Genomic DNA, 17,495 nt, shown 5'->3' on the forward strand with positions numbered 1-17,495 from the left:
GATGTTGCTCGTGGGGTTTCAGAGGCTAAGCTGGCTCCTGCTAGAGCATGTCTGGTCATGGTGGGGTTTGAAGCAATTGTCTAGATCACAGCTGACCTGCCTGGGTCATCCCTGCTTTTCCTGGCATTTAATTTGTGCTTTTTTGATGCAGGCCTTCCAGTTGTTATCGTGGGTGTGACTCTTGCAACTTCCTTTAACAAGTATGTGGCAGACAACCATTGCTGGCTGAATGTTCAGACCAACGTCATCTGGGCCTTTGTTGGTCCTGTGCTCTTCATCCTGGCCGTAAGTGCCAAAACCTGCTTCATGCCTGGGTTTAGGAAACCACAGTCAGGGGTCTCAGCACTTCCCTAAGGTGCTTACTCACAGGGCTCCTTGTGCCTGCCTCTTTCACTGAATTTTTGTTATGCTTTATATACACTTTCCCAACACAGATGCAAAAAAGGTGCTGTAAGGGAACTTTGCTGAACAGTTCTTGTACCAGCTGATAAATTTGGAATGTAGAAAAATGTGTAGGTTGAGTGTGACATTGCCTTAACTAAAGGTCTGCTTTTAATATGGAAACACCTATGTCCCTGAGATACTTAGGAGTATCATTATACTACAGCACAGTAGCAGAAAAGGGTACAGTGTTCAAGGGGGCTCTAGAGTAGACAAGAAACAGGGAAGCTGTTCTGCAGGAGGGGTTTTGAGATAAGTTTTCTAGATTTCACACTTGTGTGGACAGCTCTGTGAGGCACTTTAGTGACTGCCTTCTCAGGAGCCCAAGTTCTGATAGTTATTGAGTACCCAGCAGAAAAGTCTCACCCCACAGGAGCTGAGATTAGAGAAGGTTACTGGGACCAACAGTTTTTCTCTGACAGGTGAACACCTTCGTACTGTGCCGGGTGGTGATGGTGACTGTGTCCAGTGCTCGCAGGAGATCAAAGATGCTGACACCCAACAGCAGCCTGGAGAAACAGATTGGAGTACAGATATGGTGAGCAGGGAAGGGGCAGGTTTTCCCAGCTGTGGCTACTTTGGGTATGAAATGGAGGAATTACTGTTAAGCTGGGAGTCTTTGTCTTGGCAAAGTGAAAGGACATGAGCTGGAGGAGTCAGGGAAGAAAGGATTTTCTCCTCCAGAGTAACTGAGCATCACCCAAAGGCAGTCTGTCTGCTCTGAGAAGCCCAGGCAGTGCTTTCAGCTTGGGGAGCCTGGTGCTGGACTCCCATGTCTGCAACTCACAGTGCTAATTCTCAGCACACTGGGATGGGAGACCCTTGGCAGCATTTGCTGAAATCAAAGCTACCTGGACCCATTGGCATCAGCAGGAACAGCAGTTTGGGTCTGGGAATGGCTGGTGTGTGTATCCCTGTCATCTGTAGTGGTGACAGCATGGATCACACTACCAAGCTGTCTGCCCCTTCCCTAACATCACCCCACTATGATGGCAGGCATGCAGATGTCCTGTAAAACACCACCATGAGGAAGTGAGAAAGCAGTTTGGGAACAACTGGGTGCCCAGTTTCCATGGAATTGTATGGAGCTCTGACCTGCAGAAGCAGCTCCTCTCCACAGAACTTTGCTGTTTGAAGAGGTCATAACTGAATTTGCCCCACACCCATCCCATCCTTAGCACTTCTGTGTGCCCTACAGCAGGATGCCAGCTGTAGGGGGTGCAGGGGTTTGGGCTACTTGCCATTATAACAAGGATTTTCTAGCTGAGTTTGGGATTTGGTGGCTTGAAATTAGCACTGGTGGGGATTACATACATGGGAAAAGAGAGGTGGTGTGGACTTCTGTAATCAGTCAGTATAGAGAGACCTCTAAAAAACTGCTGCTTGAGTCATTACTTTATCATCCTCTGTGAATCTTTATTGTTGTTAGCTGGCGCCAGATACCCCTGCTAGACACGCATTGTTCCCCTGTATCATAAATAAATTTTCCCAAATTTACAGAAGCATGAAGATAGGGCATTGCTGCAGGGCAAGGTGACATCCATGCACTAATAAAACAAATACAGAAGCCCTCCTTGTAGCAGAAATTTGGGGGAAATAGCTGTTTTCTCATGGCTAATGATGTCAAAGAGCCCCCATCTTGCTAACTCAGTGATAAATAAAGAGCAGGGCTGGCACACTGGGGGCTGGGAGGTGAAATGTTGGCTTTTTGCCCTCTTAATTATTTTGTTTACAGAGGAATTTGTTCCATAGCTACCATCTTGGGTGCCTCTTGGTGGACACATTATCTGAAAGGCACTTGCAGGGGGAGGAGAGCTGTCTCCAAGCATGGAGGCAAGGAAAGTTTCTTCTAAACTGTAAGACACAGGCTAGGGTGCTACTAAACCTGTGAAGCTCTGTTCAGGACAGATCCATTCATGTGCTCTGTTACCCAATGCAGATGTCCCAGGCAGATCGTGATGAGACCCTGGGCAGAGTTTGCAGAGCCAGGAAGGACATTTGGCAGGCTGGAGGTCTTTGCCAGGTCACCCTGGGCTCAAGGCCATAGGGCAGGTGGAAGGCAGGTGGCTGGGAGGTGGGTGCCAGTGCACAGTGTTTCAGCTTTGAAATGCACCCAGGTAACACCGAGCTGTTCTTCCTGCAGGGCCACAGCCAAGCCTATCCTGGTGCTGCTGCCAGTGCTGGGGCTGACATGGGTGTGTGGGGTCCTTGTCCACCTCAGCATCTTTTGGGCCTATGTCTTCATCATGCTGAACTCTCTCCAGGTGAGTCCTGTACCAGATGGATCCCCACACCATAGCCAAGCAGGTACCTGCAGGTTCTTGTGCTTCAGTATACTCTACCTGTCCTCATCCTCAGGAACAGTTGTCAGCTCTGAAGGCTAGCCCATCTTTCCTAAGCTGCTGTGCTATTTTGTCTGAGGAAACTAGATTCACACTCCCAAGGTATGAAATACAGCCCTGGAGACCTTGTTTGTCTAATGGCCCTTCAGCATCAATCTTTGTAGGGTCCAATTGGTGCCACAGCTTTCCAGTTCAAATACTTTTTTCTCATGTTAAATTTTCCAACATTAGCATGGTTTCAAAATGACATTTCCAAACTGACATGCTTGTAGGGAACTTCATTAGAGGTTTGATTGGGTTATTTAATGGATAATTTAGATGGTAACTGTCCAGTTTAATGGGACAGACATCCTAGCTGCTATTGCAATCTCCTTCCTACAGGGAAGGGATGTGCTATGTGTGCCAGCATCACTGTCAGAACAGAGCTGTTTGTGGAGAGTGTCTCAAAGGGCACTTCCAGTCATAGTGTGCTTGATTGCTGCTTAGCTGGTGTGTGTTCTGAGATGAGTGTTTTTCATCTGATTCATACTGACAAACACTGTGAGGTTCTTAAACTGTACAGGCAGAACCACCTCTCCTTTGCCTGGAAGTCAACTTTATTGCAGGCAGATGAGAGAAGAATAATTAAGAATTGAGGACTGAAAATCTTTACCCCTGGAATCTGTATTGTCTGCAACAATGCAGCTGCTCCCCAGGGAGGCTCCTAGTACCTGGTGAGAGGTGCACTGGAATCTGATGCGAGGCAGAAGTGTTAGGTAGAACAGATTGTGGCATGGGCTGGTGATAAGAGCCTCACACAAGTAGACTGGGAGTGTGAGTACTGTTTCTAGCTCTGTCTTGCAAGACCTTGGATGAGTCATGTCACCTCTTTCAAACTCTTCCTTTTTAAAATCTGTTTGCTTCTTTTGGTGCCTTTTTGGGCTATGGCTGTGACTCCTGAATGCTACCACTCTTCAGAGCCATATTGTTAATACGTTGGTATTAACAGGGATCTCTACAGGACAGAGAGTAACCCTTCTGTGCACAGCCATACTCAGGATTTGCTTCTAAGTTTACTGGCTTCATTAAAAGATTTTAAAAATGTAACCAGCTTGTACACAGCTAGGAGAGCAAAGCAAATTGCATTAGTCACAGCAGCCAGGAGCACTTCGTTCTGCTCTGAGGTCGGACAGGACCTCAGGATATCTGAAACTCAGGGACACAGGGTGACAAAAAGTCCCGGAACACATGCTTGCCACCTGTGATTCACAGCATCGCCCCCCTTGTTGGCAGAAGCTTTCAAAACCTCGAGAGAAAGCAGCTGTAGATGGAGCTAGAGAAGCACTAACACAGCTTCTTCCGACATGGGCAGGAGAAAGTGGTCCCAAGGCGACGGTGGGATCACTGCGGGCAGCTGGTTACAGCTGTCAGGGAGCCAGCCAGGGAGTTCAGCCCCTGGGCTAAGCCTGTGCCAGCACAGATAGTGCTTGGGGACACCCCCCCCAGGCAGGCCTGTCCCTTTGCAGTGGATACTCACAGACATATTCTTCAGAGTCCCTTGGCCAGTTCTGAGGGGCAAATCTTACTCCAAATCAAGAGAGTGACTGGGTACTACCCTCCAAACCACTGGGATCCAAAGAGTTCTCCACCATCACCTCCCCTTTTCCTTTGGATTCAGCAGAAATTTGCTCCTTTTACTTAGGAGCAGCAGAGTTTGTGGTGCTTCCCTCTGGCATACTTGGCTGGTTTCAGTGTAGCATTGGCCTGGCTCTCCAAGGGTGCCCTGCAGGCATTATCACCACGTGCACTAGAGGGGTGGTTGCTCCAGGGATGTTCTGCCCGGGGCTGGCGCTGCTCCAGCAGCCGGGTGCTGCTCACGCACATCCGTTGGCTCTCAGATGGGGATCTTCCAAGGCCAGACAAGGGCCACCACTGTGTCTCACCACTATTAAGGATATCAGAAGGGTGGCAGGATGCCCTTTTTAAACTATAAATATGGCATCAGTTCTCCATGTCTCCTCATGACATGCTTAGGTTATTGAACAGAGGAGAACTTGCAGCTCAGTGCTGAGATGATGTGAACAGAGCTGCAAGCAGCACCAGCACCTCTTCATTCACAGAAAAAGACCTTTGAACTCCATCAAGAGCAGCCAAGAGGCAGACCAGAGCACAGCATCCCAGCACCATCCTGGCAGCCTTCCTGTGCCTTGCTTCAGTGTACATGCCGTGAAAACATGAGCACACCGGAGAGGTCCTGCTGAGGATCTCAGGTTTGGGCAGCCTTCAGGAGAGCAGCTTTTCAGTAGCACTTGGGGCTGCTCTTCCTTCTGTGATCCAGCACTGGCAAGGGAAATCCCACAAGTTTCCTGGTTCAGTGACTGCTAATACCCCTTGACTGTGACCTGACAACATCAGTGCCCAGCCTCCACCCTCCATGGCTCACTCAGCTGTTGAGTCATTGCTGATGCAGGCAGAGGGGCTGTGGGGTGCTGGCTGTTGTTACATGGGTGGTGGGCATATAAGTTTTTTAAGAGACAAAAATAACACCAGAAATGAATAAATGCATCCTCTGGATGACACATCCTCTGAGGCTCTCTCTCAAAACTCATGACACAGTCCACCGTGGCTGAGATGTTTGCTGCATCAGTATTGGCTTTGTTCCCTTTTGTTCTAAGTTACTGCTGCTTGTGTTTTTCTATCTCTTAAGGCTCAGTAGGAGCCATGGCTGTTGTGTGGGCAGACAGACGAGGGTTTGCCCATGAATATGCTTGTTTGCCTCTGTCCCTTCATCACCAAGTTCAGGTCAGTTTGTAGTTTTACCCCAGAAGAGAAATGCTGATAGAAAGCTATAAGGTGGAGAGAAAGCATGGCCAAAAGCCATCCCATTTCAGCCCCTCTGCTGACTGTCTTATAGATCACCTTGGAGTTTCCTTTAAGGCCAGCCTGCTGCTTCACATGTGAGCCTTGTGCAGGGAAGTTTTGCTGCTGTGGTTGTTTGTTTGTTTGGCTGCTTTCTGTTTATCTGCGGAAACCAAAGCCTGTCTTCAAGGTTACTCTGTGCGTCGACACCAAGCATGACAACTCTTTCTCCAGCCAGGCAGCACAGGAATTCAGCTGAGTGACTGAAAAGCAAGACAATGTGGTGCTGTGCCAGAGGTGGCTGACCCGTGGGTTGGCAAACAGGCAGCAGTGCCTTCCTTCCCTCTGGCCCCACAGGTTGATGAGCAGGCAGCTGTGCCCTCCTGTGCCTCCAGCCCCACAGGTTGGCAAGCAGGCAGCAGTGCCTTCCTTCCCTCCAGCCCCACAGGTTGGCAAGCAGGCAGCAGTGCCTTCCTTCCCTCCAGCCCCACAGGTTGGTGAGCAGGCAGCAGTGCTTTCCTTCCCTCCAGCCCCACAGGTTGGTGAACAGGCAGCAGTGCCTTCCTTCCCTCCAGCCCCACAGGTTGGTGAGCAGGCAGCAGTGCTTTCCTTCCCTCCAGCCCCACAGGTTGGTGAGCAGGCAGCAGTGCTTTCCTTCCCTCCAGCCCCACAGGTTGGTGAGCAGGCAGCAGTGCTTTCCTTCCCTCCAGCCCCACAGGTTGGTGAGCAGGCAGCAGTGCTTTCCTTCCCTCCAGCCCCACAGGTTGGTGAGCAGGCAGCAGTGCTTTCCTTCCCTCCAGCCCCACAATTTGGAGATAGCATCACCAACACCCTGCCAAGCACACAATGCTGGGTGAAGGTGCCTGCTGTTGAGAAGCAGTATAGGTAAAGCTTGCTGGCTCCGTTTGAACTTACAGAGCTGGAGTGATATTCCTGAGGCTGACTCAGGGTCATCACCAGGACTTTCAGAGCCACTCACCCATCTCCAGTGAGAGAGTAGCAGGAGATGCATTGCACCCATCTGAGTGTGTGAAGCACACACCGCAGGACAGAGCATCCATCTTGCTCTGTGGATCTCAGCACGTACCATGCTCTACCCTGCAGCTACCTAGTGCATGTCCCACTGTGAGCAGGGAGACATGGAGGCCAGGGCATTGGGGACCCTGCCAGCAGACAGCATGCATGCAGGGTCATGAGCAGGGATGGGCTATTGCAGAGCCATAGATCCGCTTCCGCCCGCTGCTGCAGCTGGGCCTCCTCTCCTTCCTTGCTCTCCTCCCAGCCGACCTCACCACTCCCCCCTCCCCAGGCTCATCCAGAATGATTATTTCAAGGAAGACCTGCCTTGGCAGCCCAACCAGAAATCTGGTCTGGGGGAGTGACCAGCATTGCTGGCTGAAGGACAGGTCATGGCACGGCGCCAGGGTACTGCTACCATTACGCCTGCCAAGAGCTCGCAGATGAAGAGCAAGGCTCATTGAAGACAAGATGGATTACTTTCCTTGCTGCAGCTGATTTATCTAGCTGCGATAACAAACACCCCACAGATATAACATAAATCTGGTGAGCCAGATAGGGCTGCTTTAAGGCCAAAACTGTTGGTCTGGGCTGTAATTAGCCCCAGGCTGTGGCCTCCAGGCAATGCTCACTCTGGCCCTGCCCTGGGCACTTTCCCCAAGCACATCCCACACTGGCCCTGGACATGTAGCTGTGGCCATGGCAGAGTGTGTCATTGCATGCTAGTCCTCATTGTGTGCACACAACAACACTGGTTTGGTGGCTGAGGCTGTGCTGGCAGAACTCCACTTGAAAGATCATCCATCCTGGGGCTAAGCAAAGCCTCTGGGTCGATGCCAAAATGGATTTGGGTCAGAGGGTCCTGTGGTCTGTCACTGCATGGACAAAGGAAATGTCCCTGGCATCATGATGCACTTGGTCTGCAGGAGGCTAGTAAAAGCCTCTCTGGGGTTGGTGCTGGGTGGGATGGGAGATCTGCTTCCCACACTTCAGTTCCCCTGGCAATTAATTCCTGGTGTTTTCTTCTGAGATCTGAAGGAGGTGTTTCCTGGAGGGTTTTGCATGCATGAGTGAATGGGAGTGTGGGAGAACTTCAGGCTGAGGAAGCTGAGTGCCCAGTGAGACAGCCTGCTCCCCCCAAATGAAATGAGGGGAGAAGAGAAGGAAGAAGGACTAAGACAGGCACTACCTCTCCTTTTGACCCTGTGAAAAGCCTAGTCTCGAGCAACATCTTAAGAAGGTCCTTCCTGCCCAGCTATCCCTGGCTGTGCTGTGCTCATGTCTGTGCCTCTTCCCCCTAGCTCAGTCCTCACCTGTTCTAGTGCCCATTAAACTCATTTCCAGCTGTCCATTTCTGTGCTCTCTCTTTTTCAGGGCCTGTACATATTCCTGGTCTATGCAGTCTGTAACAGTGAGGTAAGAGGTGCCCCTGGCTGAGCCTCAGTCACTCATCACAGAAACCATTTATTAGCAGTCAAGGAGGTAGCTGGGGTTTTAGTAGGTGCAATGGGCAGCATAGCTCTGACTGTACTTCTGGAACAGTGTACATGCTCCATGACTTGCTGGAGGATCTTTTGCTCTTTTAGAGTTGCTGTGGCCCTCTCTAATGCCCTTGCTCTGTCCCAGGTAAGGAATGCCATCCAGAGGATGAAGGACAAGAAGAAAGCACTCTCTTTCACAGTAAGTCACAAGGAAGCCCTGACACCCTCTTTGTTCATCATGTACCCACCAGAGGAGGGCCCTAGATGTGTTTGGACTCCTTTGAAGAGATGATGTTGGAAAGAATATTATATTTTTCAGACTTGTGTAGGGAACATGGCAGAGGCTGTCTCTCTTCTTTGCAGTCCTCTTGGACAATGCAGACCCAAAGATAATCTACACCGATTAAGCAGCAGCCTACTCTGCTAGGGTGGGATTGGGAGTCAAAGTCCCAGGGGCTTCACTGCAGATTAAATTGTTCTTTAAAGCTGGACCTGAATCTAGCAAAGACTTGTGATGCAATTTTCAGTGTCCTGTATCTCTCCCCTCTTATTACAGAACTGCTCACATCCCATCAACTACTTATCAAGTCCAAGAAACACAACCTCCTGGGAGACAGGGAAACTGAGGCCTTCTGCAGCTGAGAGTGCTTTGTCAAGCACTGTGCAGAAAGACCCTCCAGTGAAGAATATCACCAACAGAGGTAAAGAGAGTTGTCATTGCTGTTGGCCCAGGTGTGATGAGACCACAGTGAAATACTATTCTCAAAGCTTGAATTTTAGTTCATGGTCCCTTGGCACTGTGCTGACTCTTGCATGTTCTGCCTGTGTGGGCACTTGGGTCTGGTGCTGCAAATGAAGCATGGGATGAAGGATGTCCAGGGAATGCAGAAACCATGTGCTTGTGGATCTCAGAGGACTCAAATTCATGCCTGCAGGCTGGCTAAGCATGGGTATCTCATCACCATGTTATGCAGCTTTACATTCTCTTGAGGCAAGAATCCATGGATGTGTATTAAAATTAATTATCTGGGGAAGGAGAGGCAAAGGCAGCAGTGGGAGATGGGATTTGCTGCTTCTGGGAAAGAGGTGTTACATGCTCCAGCCAGTCTACGGATGGAATTATGCAGGTAACCTGGTTCATTCCTTGTGCTTCAGTGAGAGATACTTGGGGAACACTAAGCACCAAGTTTTTGGTAAAGCATGTGTGTTTCTACTCTCTGATCTCCACACTCACTGTGCTACTTCATTCCCTAGGAAACTTTGGAGGCAAAATTCCCATGGGGATTTCATCAATTATGTCACCCGAGAGACCGGTATGTAACGTCCTCTGTTCTTCCACCTTCACCCGAGCACAGAGCGTAGTAGTTACGTAGGAATGGTGTCTGGTGGTTCCAGCCAGGGGCTGGGACTCAGGACACCTGGTAGTGTTACCAGCCCTGGTTCAGACTCAGTGATTTTTGTTGAGCAAGCCCCAAAAGCTGCCTGACTCATCCACCCTCACACAAGTAGAGGGGCAATGCTGATCCCTTCTGTCCCAGGGTGTTACAGAAGTTGCTGACAGTCATTGAGCAGCATGTTAGCACAGCATCCTCCTGAGGAATCCAGGCACATAGCCTGTCTACCAAAATCAAGAAGGCTTTGAAACACATCCTGAAGACTCTTAGTTTATTAAAGCATGTGCTTGTTATTAGCAACATATAAATTTAAGTCATTTCAATCATTTGGGGCATGTAGGTTTATACCCATAGCGGCCACTCATGGTAATCAAGTCAGAAGCAACGGGATGTTTGCTGTCTTCTGTAGGAATATAGGATGGAGAGCAAGGTGGTCTGGCAGGCTCCTGGCCAATGAGCTGCCTGGGCTCTTCTGTGAGGACAGGACCTGGCTCAGGAGACAAATTCATGGCTCTGTAGGTAGGAGAGGAGGCAGCCCCAGAACAGCCACTCTCCAAGGCAAGAGCTCACCCCTGAGCCAATGTGGAAACAGGTTCACTGCCAGGCCAGGAAGATGATTGTAGCAGGGCCATGCATAAACTGAAGGATGAGTGAATTGAACCCAGTAAAGCACCAAGGAGAGCCTAGTATGGAGCAAGGCAGGAGACTTCCCCCAGGGACAGCAAATTAAAATTGGGCAGCAGGGGCTTGCTATCCCTGCACACCCTCACCTGCCAGGGAGGGCTGGCTGTGTCACGCTGCCAGCAAGAGTGAGACAGATGTAAAGCTCAGCAAGGCACAGCCTAGATCAGGGAAGAATTTAAATTTGACTACTCTGATACACTTCCAACTCCCACTATTGAAATGATCATCAGTCCTTGTGCACTTGACACACAAGTGCTGTAATTTCCTCAGAATAAAATCCAACACTACTTTCATATGAGTCTCTCACTGAAGGATCTCTCTCTCCCTCTCTAATATTTATCCTTTGAAAACCTGTGTCACATAGACAGCTCTTATTTATCCAATAGATAATACTTCTGTAGCTGGCATATGGTTTTGAAGCCACTCAATAAAATCCATATTTTCATCTCTCATGATTTATATTGTGGTTAATGCTGTTCCTCCCCTCCTGCTGGATGCTGACCAGGATTCATTCGCAGGTGATGCTTTTCTCAGCCAACCAGGTGCTGGCTGTGTAAACTGGGACCAGGGCTAAGCTCCTGGCACCAGATAGGAGGTATGGGCCACATAGATTAGTGCAGGGGCCTGAGTTTCCCAAGGCAGGGAGCATTAGGAGGCAGCAGATCTCCTAAATGCCAAGGCCTTGGCATTTCCTAGTAGTCAAAGACAGAATGCACTTTCCTCTGGGTGAGGGTCACCGAGGTCTTTGCTGCTTAAATGTTGCATTTTCAATTTCCTTTCTAACTAACATCAATGGAGAAAAACATGAGGTTGATGCTAGTGGTGAGGAGAGGGGGCACAGCCCCACTGCCCAGTGCTCCCTCAACATCACTGTGAGCCCACACTGCCAAGTCAGCCAAGGGGGTTTCCATTTGAGCCCCATCTTCACCCCAGAGCTGGTCAGCTCCCTTCCTCTGGGTAGGTGTTGCTTTCTGTGCTTGTTATGTAAGTCAGTGCTGTTTTTTTGCTCCCTGGCTAAATGAGTCATGGCACTCGCTGGAGGAGCTGAGAGTTAAGAATGTTGCTGGCAGATGCACAATGGTTTGGATGAAGAGAAAATGCTACTGAAAACGTTTGAAAACACTTAAACTGACAAAACACTGAGCGAGTGAGGATGCAAACACAGACGAGATGTTCTTTGTGTTTCAGCTTTTTAAAATGTTGTTTGGTGATATTTTCTACTGTTGGGTTGGGAGCAGGAATTTCACACCTCACAGAGCTTTAGCCATCACTTAAGCACAGGGTGCAGGCTTGTGTGTGCTCTCTCCACCACAGCACAGGGGGACAAAGTTCTCTCTCTCATCTTTCTCCTCGATTTTCCTGCGTTCTCCAGCATGGCATCTACCCCACTGGGTGGTTGTGAGGAGCTGGGTGGCAACTCAAGTGCCAGGCACTGCTGAGAGGTGCAGCTGTGTCCAGGGGCCTCTATGGGGTGTCCATCCCTCCAAAACCAGGGTGAAGGCTCCGGTTCCTGGCCTGTACAGTGGCTTGGTGGGAGGGAGAGTGTGGTGGCAGCTGGCTGGTGGGGAGCCCTTTCTGGCCCCAAGGAGTGTGGTGGGGGTTGCCAGCAGCAAAGCCATCAAACCCGCACCTAACAAATGTTCTCCCCTCTTTCAGGCTGTGGAGCTGACAGCATTCAAATCCTCAGGTAACATTTGCCTGCATCATTGTCTTTAATTTTTGTTACTGCTGATACTGGTTTCTGTGGTTGCATGGTGGAGCTGTGCAGAGGGCAGGTGGTTTTTGCTCAGTCTTCAGGGAGTTTTATTTCCAAACTGCTTGGGTGGATGCAGTCGTGGCCAAGCTTTTTGGGGATCCAGGTTTCCCTGAACAGCTGAGGGAGAGGCAAGGTGTGAAGCCCCAGCAGCTCTGCCAGTGTTGTCCCTGCTTCCTCTGGCTGCATCCATCTGGTTTCTCCCCATGTCTCCTCAGCTTTCTTGCTGCCCCTGGGCAGCTTCCTGGGCCCCTCCATGACAGCAAAGCTGCAGGTTGGAGGCAGTGGATACCCACAGGTATATGATGCTGAGGTTTCCAGCTGGGCACTCCAGCACAACTGATCCTGCATTCAGGGGTAGCAGCAGCTCTTTGCTGCCAAAGGGTATTTTGAACCAGCAGCTGCTGCAGAAAGCTCTGGCGGGTGTTAGAAGTGACTGGGAAGCTGGGGAAGGCGGGGTGTTCAGACAAGGCTGGATTTATGAGCTTTAAAGCAGCCATTTAGCTTCTCCTGTTTCAGGTTGTAGAAAGGCCAATGTCACCATGGAGGTGGGTAGAATTAAAACCAGAAATCCCTCCTAAGCCCCAGACCTCTGCTTGGCTGCAGTGATGGGGAGTTGGCCAGCTGCAGCGCCCTGCTGCCTCCCTGACTTCCCTGCCTGGCTTGGGGCAGGTCTCCAGCTCCCCGGTACAGGCCCAGCGTATTTACCTGTGTATTTTTTACCAGCCATCACCGAGTACGCCCAGGGCTCTCAGTGCAGCCTCTGGATGGGGTCACTCAAGCAGACAGTGCAGTGAATAAGCACCAGGGATGGACAGATACCATTTTTTCTGCATTGTTACATTTTCTTTTGTCAAAGGAAGCAGTGCATTAGCAGGTGTCTGATCTTGCTCCACATTAAGTGTCTAAGCAGGGCATGCTTAGACTCTTTTCCAGACGATGCCACCCAGGAGCATTGCAGCTTTCCTCCCCACAGTGGACACATGAGCAAGGCAGAAATGGTGGCATCTGGGACTAAAAGTGCTGCAGCGAGACCTACACCCAGCATGTGCATTTGTGCTCTGCCCCCCATGTTCTTACCCTCACCGGCTCCTGCATATTTGAATCTAGCCACGTGTCATTAAATTCCAGCTCTGTGAAGAGGGGGTTGTTTAGTTTGGTTTTGTTTGCTCAGATAAGCCTTTGGTGTGTTCCTGAAAGCCTGGCTCTGCCCAGAGTACAGTGAGGATAGGGGGTTAGATGCAGCACCTGCTGCTCACATGCTGGCTGGTGCACCACAGCCATGGGAGCAGCCAGTGGGTGCAGGGCAATGCTGTGCATGGCCACCCACTCTGCTAACACCCAGAGTGGCTCCTCACATGACCCAGGGCCAGGCAGCCCTTGGTTGGGCAGTCCTTCAGCCTGGGGTGAATGAGATCTCCTTGAACCACAAGAGCACTTGTGTAAGGGCAAGCCAGCGTTCGACACAGCGCTGGTGCTGGCTGCGCTGCACTGCTCCGAGGCGCCAGGCTGCAAGACAAGAGCTTCCAGCCATTAAAAATAATAGTAGAAAGCAGCAATGCCCAGTGTAGTAGTGCCTGGAAGACCCCAGGGCAGCTCAGCATTGCACAGGCTCCTGTCTTCACAGCTTGCTCAACAGAATAAACTGCTGCATAGCTCCTGGGGATAACAGCTGCCAGGGGAAGCAAACCATAAACCTGTGTGCTGGAGATGAGCAAGAGACAAATCATTTCAACACAGACACCACTTCCCCTTTGCTATTTGTTTTCTTCCAGATAGTGTAATGAAAACACATACTTTGCCCCAGGTACCTTCATTTGAAAATTTCCAGCCAGCTCTAATGAGCATTGTGCTGTACCAGCAGTGGGCTTGCAGGAGCTTGTGCAGAAAGCCAGGAAGAGCCCAACCTGCCCAGCAGCCCAGCAGGGAGAGCTGGTGGCAGGACGAGCATGGGTGGGAGACTCAGGACGTGGATGTCTCATTCACAGTCTCCCAAGAAGGCTGTGCTGGATCTTGTATGAGATCCACCTCTCCTCTGCTCCAGTGCCTCAGCTGTGCTTTTGTGGGTGCTGTGGCCATTGTGCTGGTTTCTAGTGCAGAGGCAGCCAGTGGGCCCAGGGGGGAGGTGGGATGAGCTCCCCATGGTGTGTCAACACCTGTGAGGATGAGGGTGAACAAAACCCAGGTAAATACCAGGTCAGTTTCACAACCACCAGAATGAGGAGTTTTGCAGCATGGCTATGACTGGGAGGCAGGTGTGGTCTCCCTTCCCACCTCCCCACCCCCAGTATTAGGGTTCTCCCTGCAAGGGCTCAATTCACTGGGAGAGGCCACACGTCTCTGCAGTAATGAGCTCCAGCCCAGCTGTACAAAGCTGCAGGCAGCAGCGAGCACACTGCCCGGATTCATTTCACCCTTTATGTAAGCAGGGGATGGCCGGGGGGGCGGGTTTCACATATTTGCACAAACAATAAGTACCGTCTTCCTTGTCTTGGCAAACAAGAGCTCCAAGAGGCCTCCACATCCTCCATCTCTTCAAGTGATGGCTGCTTTGTTTCCCCACGATAATTTCATTATTCTGTTTGAATACGTTTATATGTTGCTAAGCCACACATAGCAACATGGATCTTGTCTCCATGGTCCAGCCTTTCTCTGATCAATATTGAGTAATTCTGCAACTCTCACAGTACCACATTAAACAAGACTGGGTCTAAAATAAGAAGGAAATTATGAGTCTTTGGGATTCAAAGCCAGTAAAGCACCTGAGTGTCATGGGCACATTGAGAAACGCAGACACCCCACCGTGCTGACCCTGCCAGGCTGCCCTGTGGTGGGATTGACACTGTTGTCCATGTCACAGTCCTTCACGGTGGGTACCTTAAGCCCTGGCACAAGGAGGTGCAATCCATGTGGCATCAGTGCCACAGTAGAGCTGGTACTTCAGTAAACCCCGTTTAAACCTCATTCTTCAGCAGCCTCAGTGCACAGGGCACTAATTGCTGAGTAGAGGAAGAAGAGATTTCTCTTTACAGCCACTGCCCTCTGCACAGAGGATCCTTTGGCTCCCTCTCTAAGGATCATCTTTCAGAGACCCCTTCCACCCTTTAGGTGGAGGGGATGGCATGGAATTGCAGTCACACCAGTGATGGGCAGGGATGACTGTGCCAGACCAGCAGCTGCCTGGACAAGAGGAAATGGCCTCAAGTTGTGCTAGGAGAGGTTTAGGTTAGACATTAGGAAAAAATTCTTCCCCAAAGGGGTTGTCCAGCCCTGAAAGAGGCTGCCTGAAAAATGGTGGAGTCACCATCCCTGAAGAGATTTAAAAGCCATGCAGATGTGGTGATAAAGGACATGGTTTAATCGTGACCTGGCAGTGCTGGGTTAATGCTTGACTTGGCGATCTTAAATGTCTCTTCTAAGCAAAATGATCCCATGACTGCACCCACTGCTTTGTCCTACAGCAAATTTGGGCTGTGCTTTCTCCAAACATACCATGAATACTACACCCACTGCTCTCCCCTCCCTGTTGATGGACCTGAGGTTGTGTCTCTTTTGCTTTAGGTTTCTGAGATGTTTCTGGGTGATGGGCCCACAGTGCTGAGTCTTTGGCAACATCTGGGAGGACAACAGGTCAGAGGAGCTGGCTTCCACGCAGAGGGCTATCCCAGTCCAAGCAGAACTGTCTGCCCTGTGCTTCTTCCTAGCAGCATGTGAGGACAAAATCAAGGCAGGACTGGCATAGTATGGGTTTTACAGAAGCAGAAGCCTGCCTGGCTCCTCTCCAGGGCCAGGAAACCAACAGACAGGTACTCCTCATGACTTCTGCCCAGCCTGCATGCTGGCCCAGGGTTCCCAATGGCTCATGCAGCTGGGGCAGCCAAGCTTGGCCTGATGTGGCACTGCCACCAGCCACTCAAGGCACCACCAGCAGCATGCAGTGTGGTTGCTGCCAGTAAAGCTTGTTTGGCTTGGGGCACCTGGAGCAGGTAGCATGGAAGCGAGCCCAGCTCTGCCCATGGCAGCCATGCCCTTCTAAAGCAGCTGATTTTGATAGCATCTTCTTCTCTTTAGGACAAAATTTCTCCCTGTGCTGCTGCCATGGTCCTTTGCCAGCCAGGGTTGTGTTTTCTCTCTCTGTCCTTTGCATCCAATGGGATCTCCTTTTACCTTCCTAGAGTTTAGAGCACATAAACCATGTCAGTTCTTTTGCTGCTGATGACAGTAAATGCTGATTTTAAAGGCAACCTCCTCTCTTTGCTGCAGTGTATCCATGGGAATGGGCATATGTTCAGGCACAGCAGCTGCTGTGGCTTTATGTGGCTGAACATGGAGGGCATTTTGTCCATGGTGCAGAGGACCTGGGTACTGCTGTCTCCTGCACGGGGCTGAGTTCCCTGTTCTTGGCACAGCATGTGCTGGCCAGTGTATATTTATGTGCTGTTGGGAAATGCAGCACTGGAACAGCTCTGTGCTGGTTAAGAGAGTGAGATGTGGTGCAGACCATCACTCTGGTCAGCAGTCAGCCAAGTAGTATCTCCAGCTGGGGTCAGGGAGAGCCAGGGAGTGGGGCACTTCCTAGCACTGAAATACTCACAGATAGATCACCAAACCTATTGCAGAGCTCTGTGCTTTGCTGTGGGTTTGCTCCCTCACACAGTGCACTGCACACTGGGGACTCAGCCACAGTGATCATCAAGGGCTACACGAAACATCCCCAGTCTCAGCTAGTTGCCCACAAACGCTGACATTTGTGAGCTCACTTTCAAACACAGATTTCCTATGGCAATTCCCAGCAGCACCTCAAACCAGATCCTGAGTTGCCAATGCCTTGGATCCCACCATAGCAGCAAGGCCCCTCTGCGTGGTGTCCCAACTTCCCTGTTGTGCCATGGTCCTATCCAAAGCAGGCAGCACTCCAGGAGAGCTGCTCAAGGGCACCCAGTGAGTGCTGGGGCCAAAAATCGCTCTGCTGTGGGGACATCAGGCAGGACATCCCACCTCCCGTGGGGAGCCAGGAGCAGGGGCTGACCTCAACAAGAAGGGTTAGGAAGACAGTCAAAAAAGACAAAGCCTGCCTTTTTAAATGAACTGCAAAATTTATTATAGTGGTTTGCTCCTGACAACAAAGTTGGTAACCTCCTGCCAGGGAAAGAAGGGTGGGGAGTGGGGAAGAGGAGGGATGAGAGAGAAAAGGATGTAGGAGACAGAGAAAGAGAGAGACACTTAAGGACACTTTTCATTTTCTGAAAATAAAACATCTTTTACCTCCCAAACCATTTTCTCCAGTTCTTTAAGTTCACAAAAAGAAGGTGAAACTGAACCACAGATTTTAGGAGGAAAATGCACAAATGTTGAAAAGCAGAGACAAACATGCTCTTCTGCATCTAACAAGCTTCCACAAACCACATGGCTCCAGGCGCAGCGTTTGCAGCTCCTCAAGGCACCAACTCTGAGCAGAGCCATGGTGGTTGAGCCCCCCCTCGAAATGAGAAGCAAACACCCACCTGAACCAGCCCCAGCCATGCTGGAGGAGTCCAAGGGAGGT

The 17,495-nt window shown here is 50.5% G+C and overlaps 1 protein-coding gene across 1 annotated transcript in view; it reads left to right on the forward strand.

Annotated features, from left to right (window-relative positions):
• Positions 1–16,346, forward strand: part of ADGRD2 (adhesion G protein-coupled receptor D2) — a 29,477-nt gene extending 13,131 nt beyond the window's left edge. Inside the window, exons 18-26 of the mRNA XM_054174357.1 lie at positions 152–285; positions 864–979; positions 2,585–2,705; positions 8,013–8,054; positions 8,265–8,318; positions 8,676–8,820; positions 9,374–9,432; positions 11,854–11,884; positions 15,512–16,346. Of these exons, the coding sequence (XP_054030332.1) occupies positions 152–285; positions 864–979; positions 2,585–2,705; positions 8,013–8,054; positions 8,265–8,318; positions 8,676–8,820; positions 9,374–9,432; positions 11,854–11,884; positions 15,512–15,519 (710 nt within the window). The 3' untranslated portion in view covers positions 15,520–16,346. The remainder of the gene's footprint in view (positions 1–151; positions 286–863; positions 980–2,584; positions 2,706–8,012; positions 8,055–8,264; positions 8,319–8,675; positions 8,821–9,373; positions 9,433–11,853; positions 11,885–15,511) is intronic.
• Positions 16,347–17,495: the final 1,149 nt, after the last annotated feature.

This window comes from Dryobates pubescens, chromosome 29 (genome assembly GCF_014839835.1).
Source record: "Dryobates pubescens isolate bDryPub1 chromosome 29, bDryPub1.pri, whole genome shotgun sequence".
Taxonomy (NCBI): Eukaryota; Metazoa; Chordata; class Aves; order Piciformes; family Picidae; genus Dryobates; species Dryobates pubescens.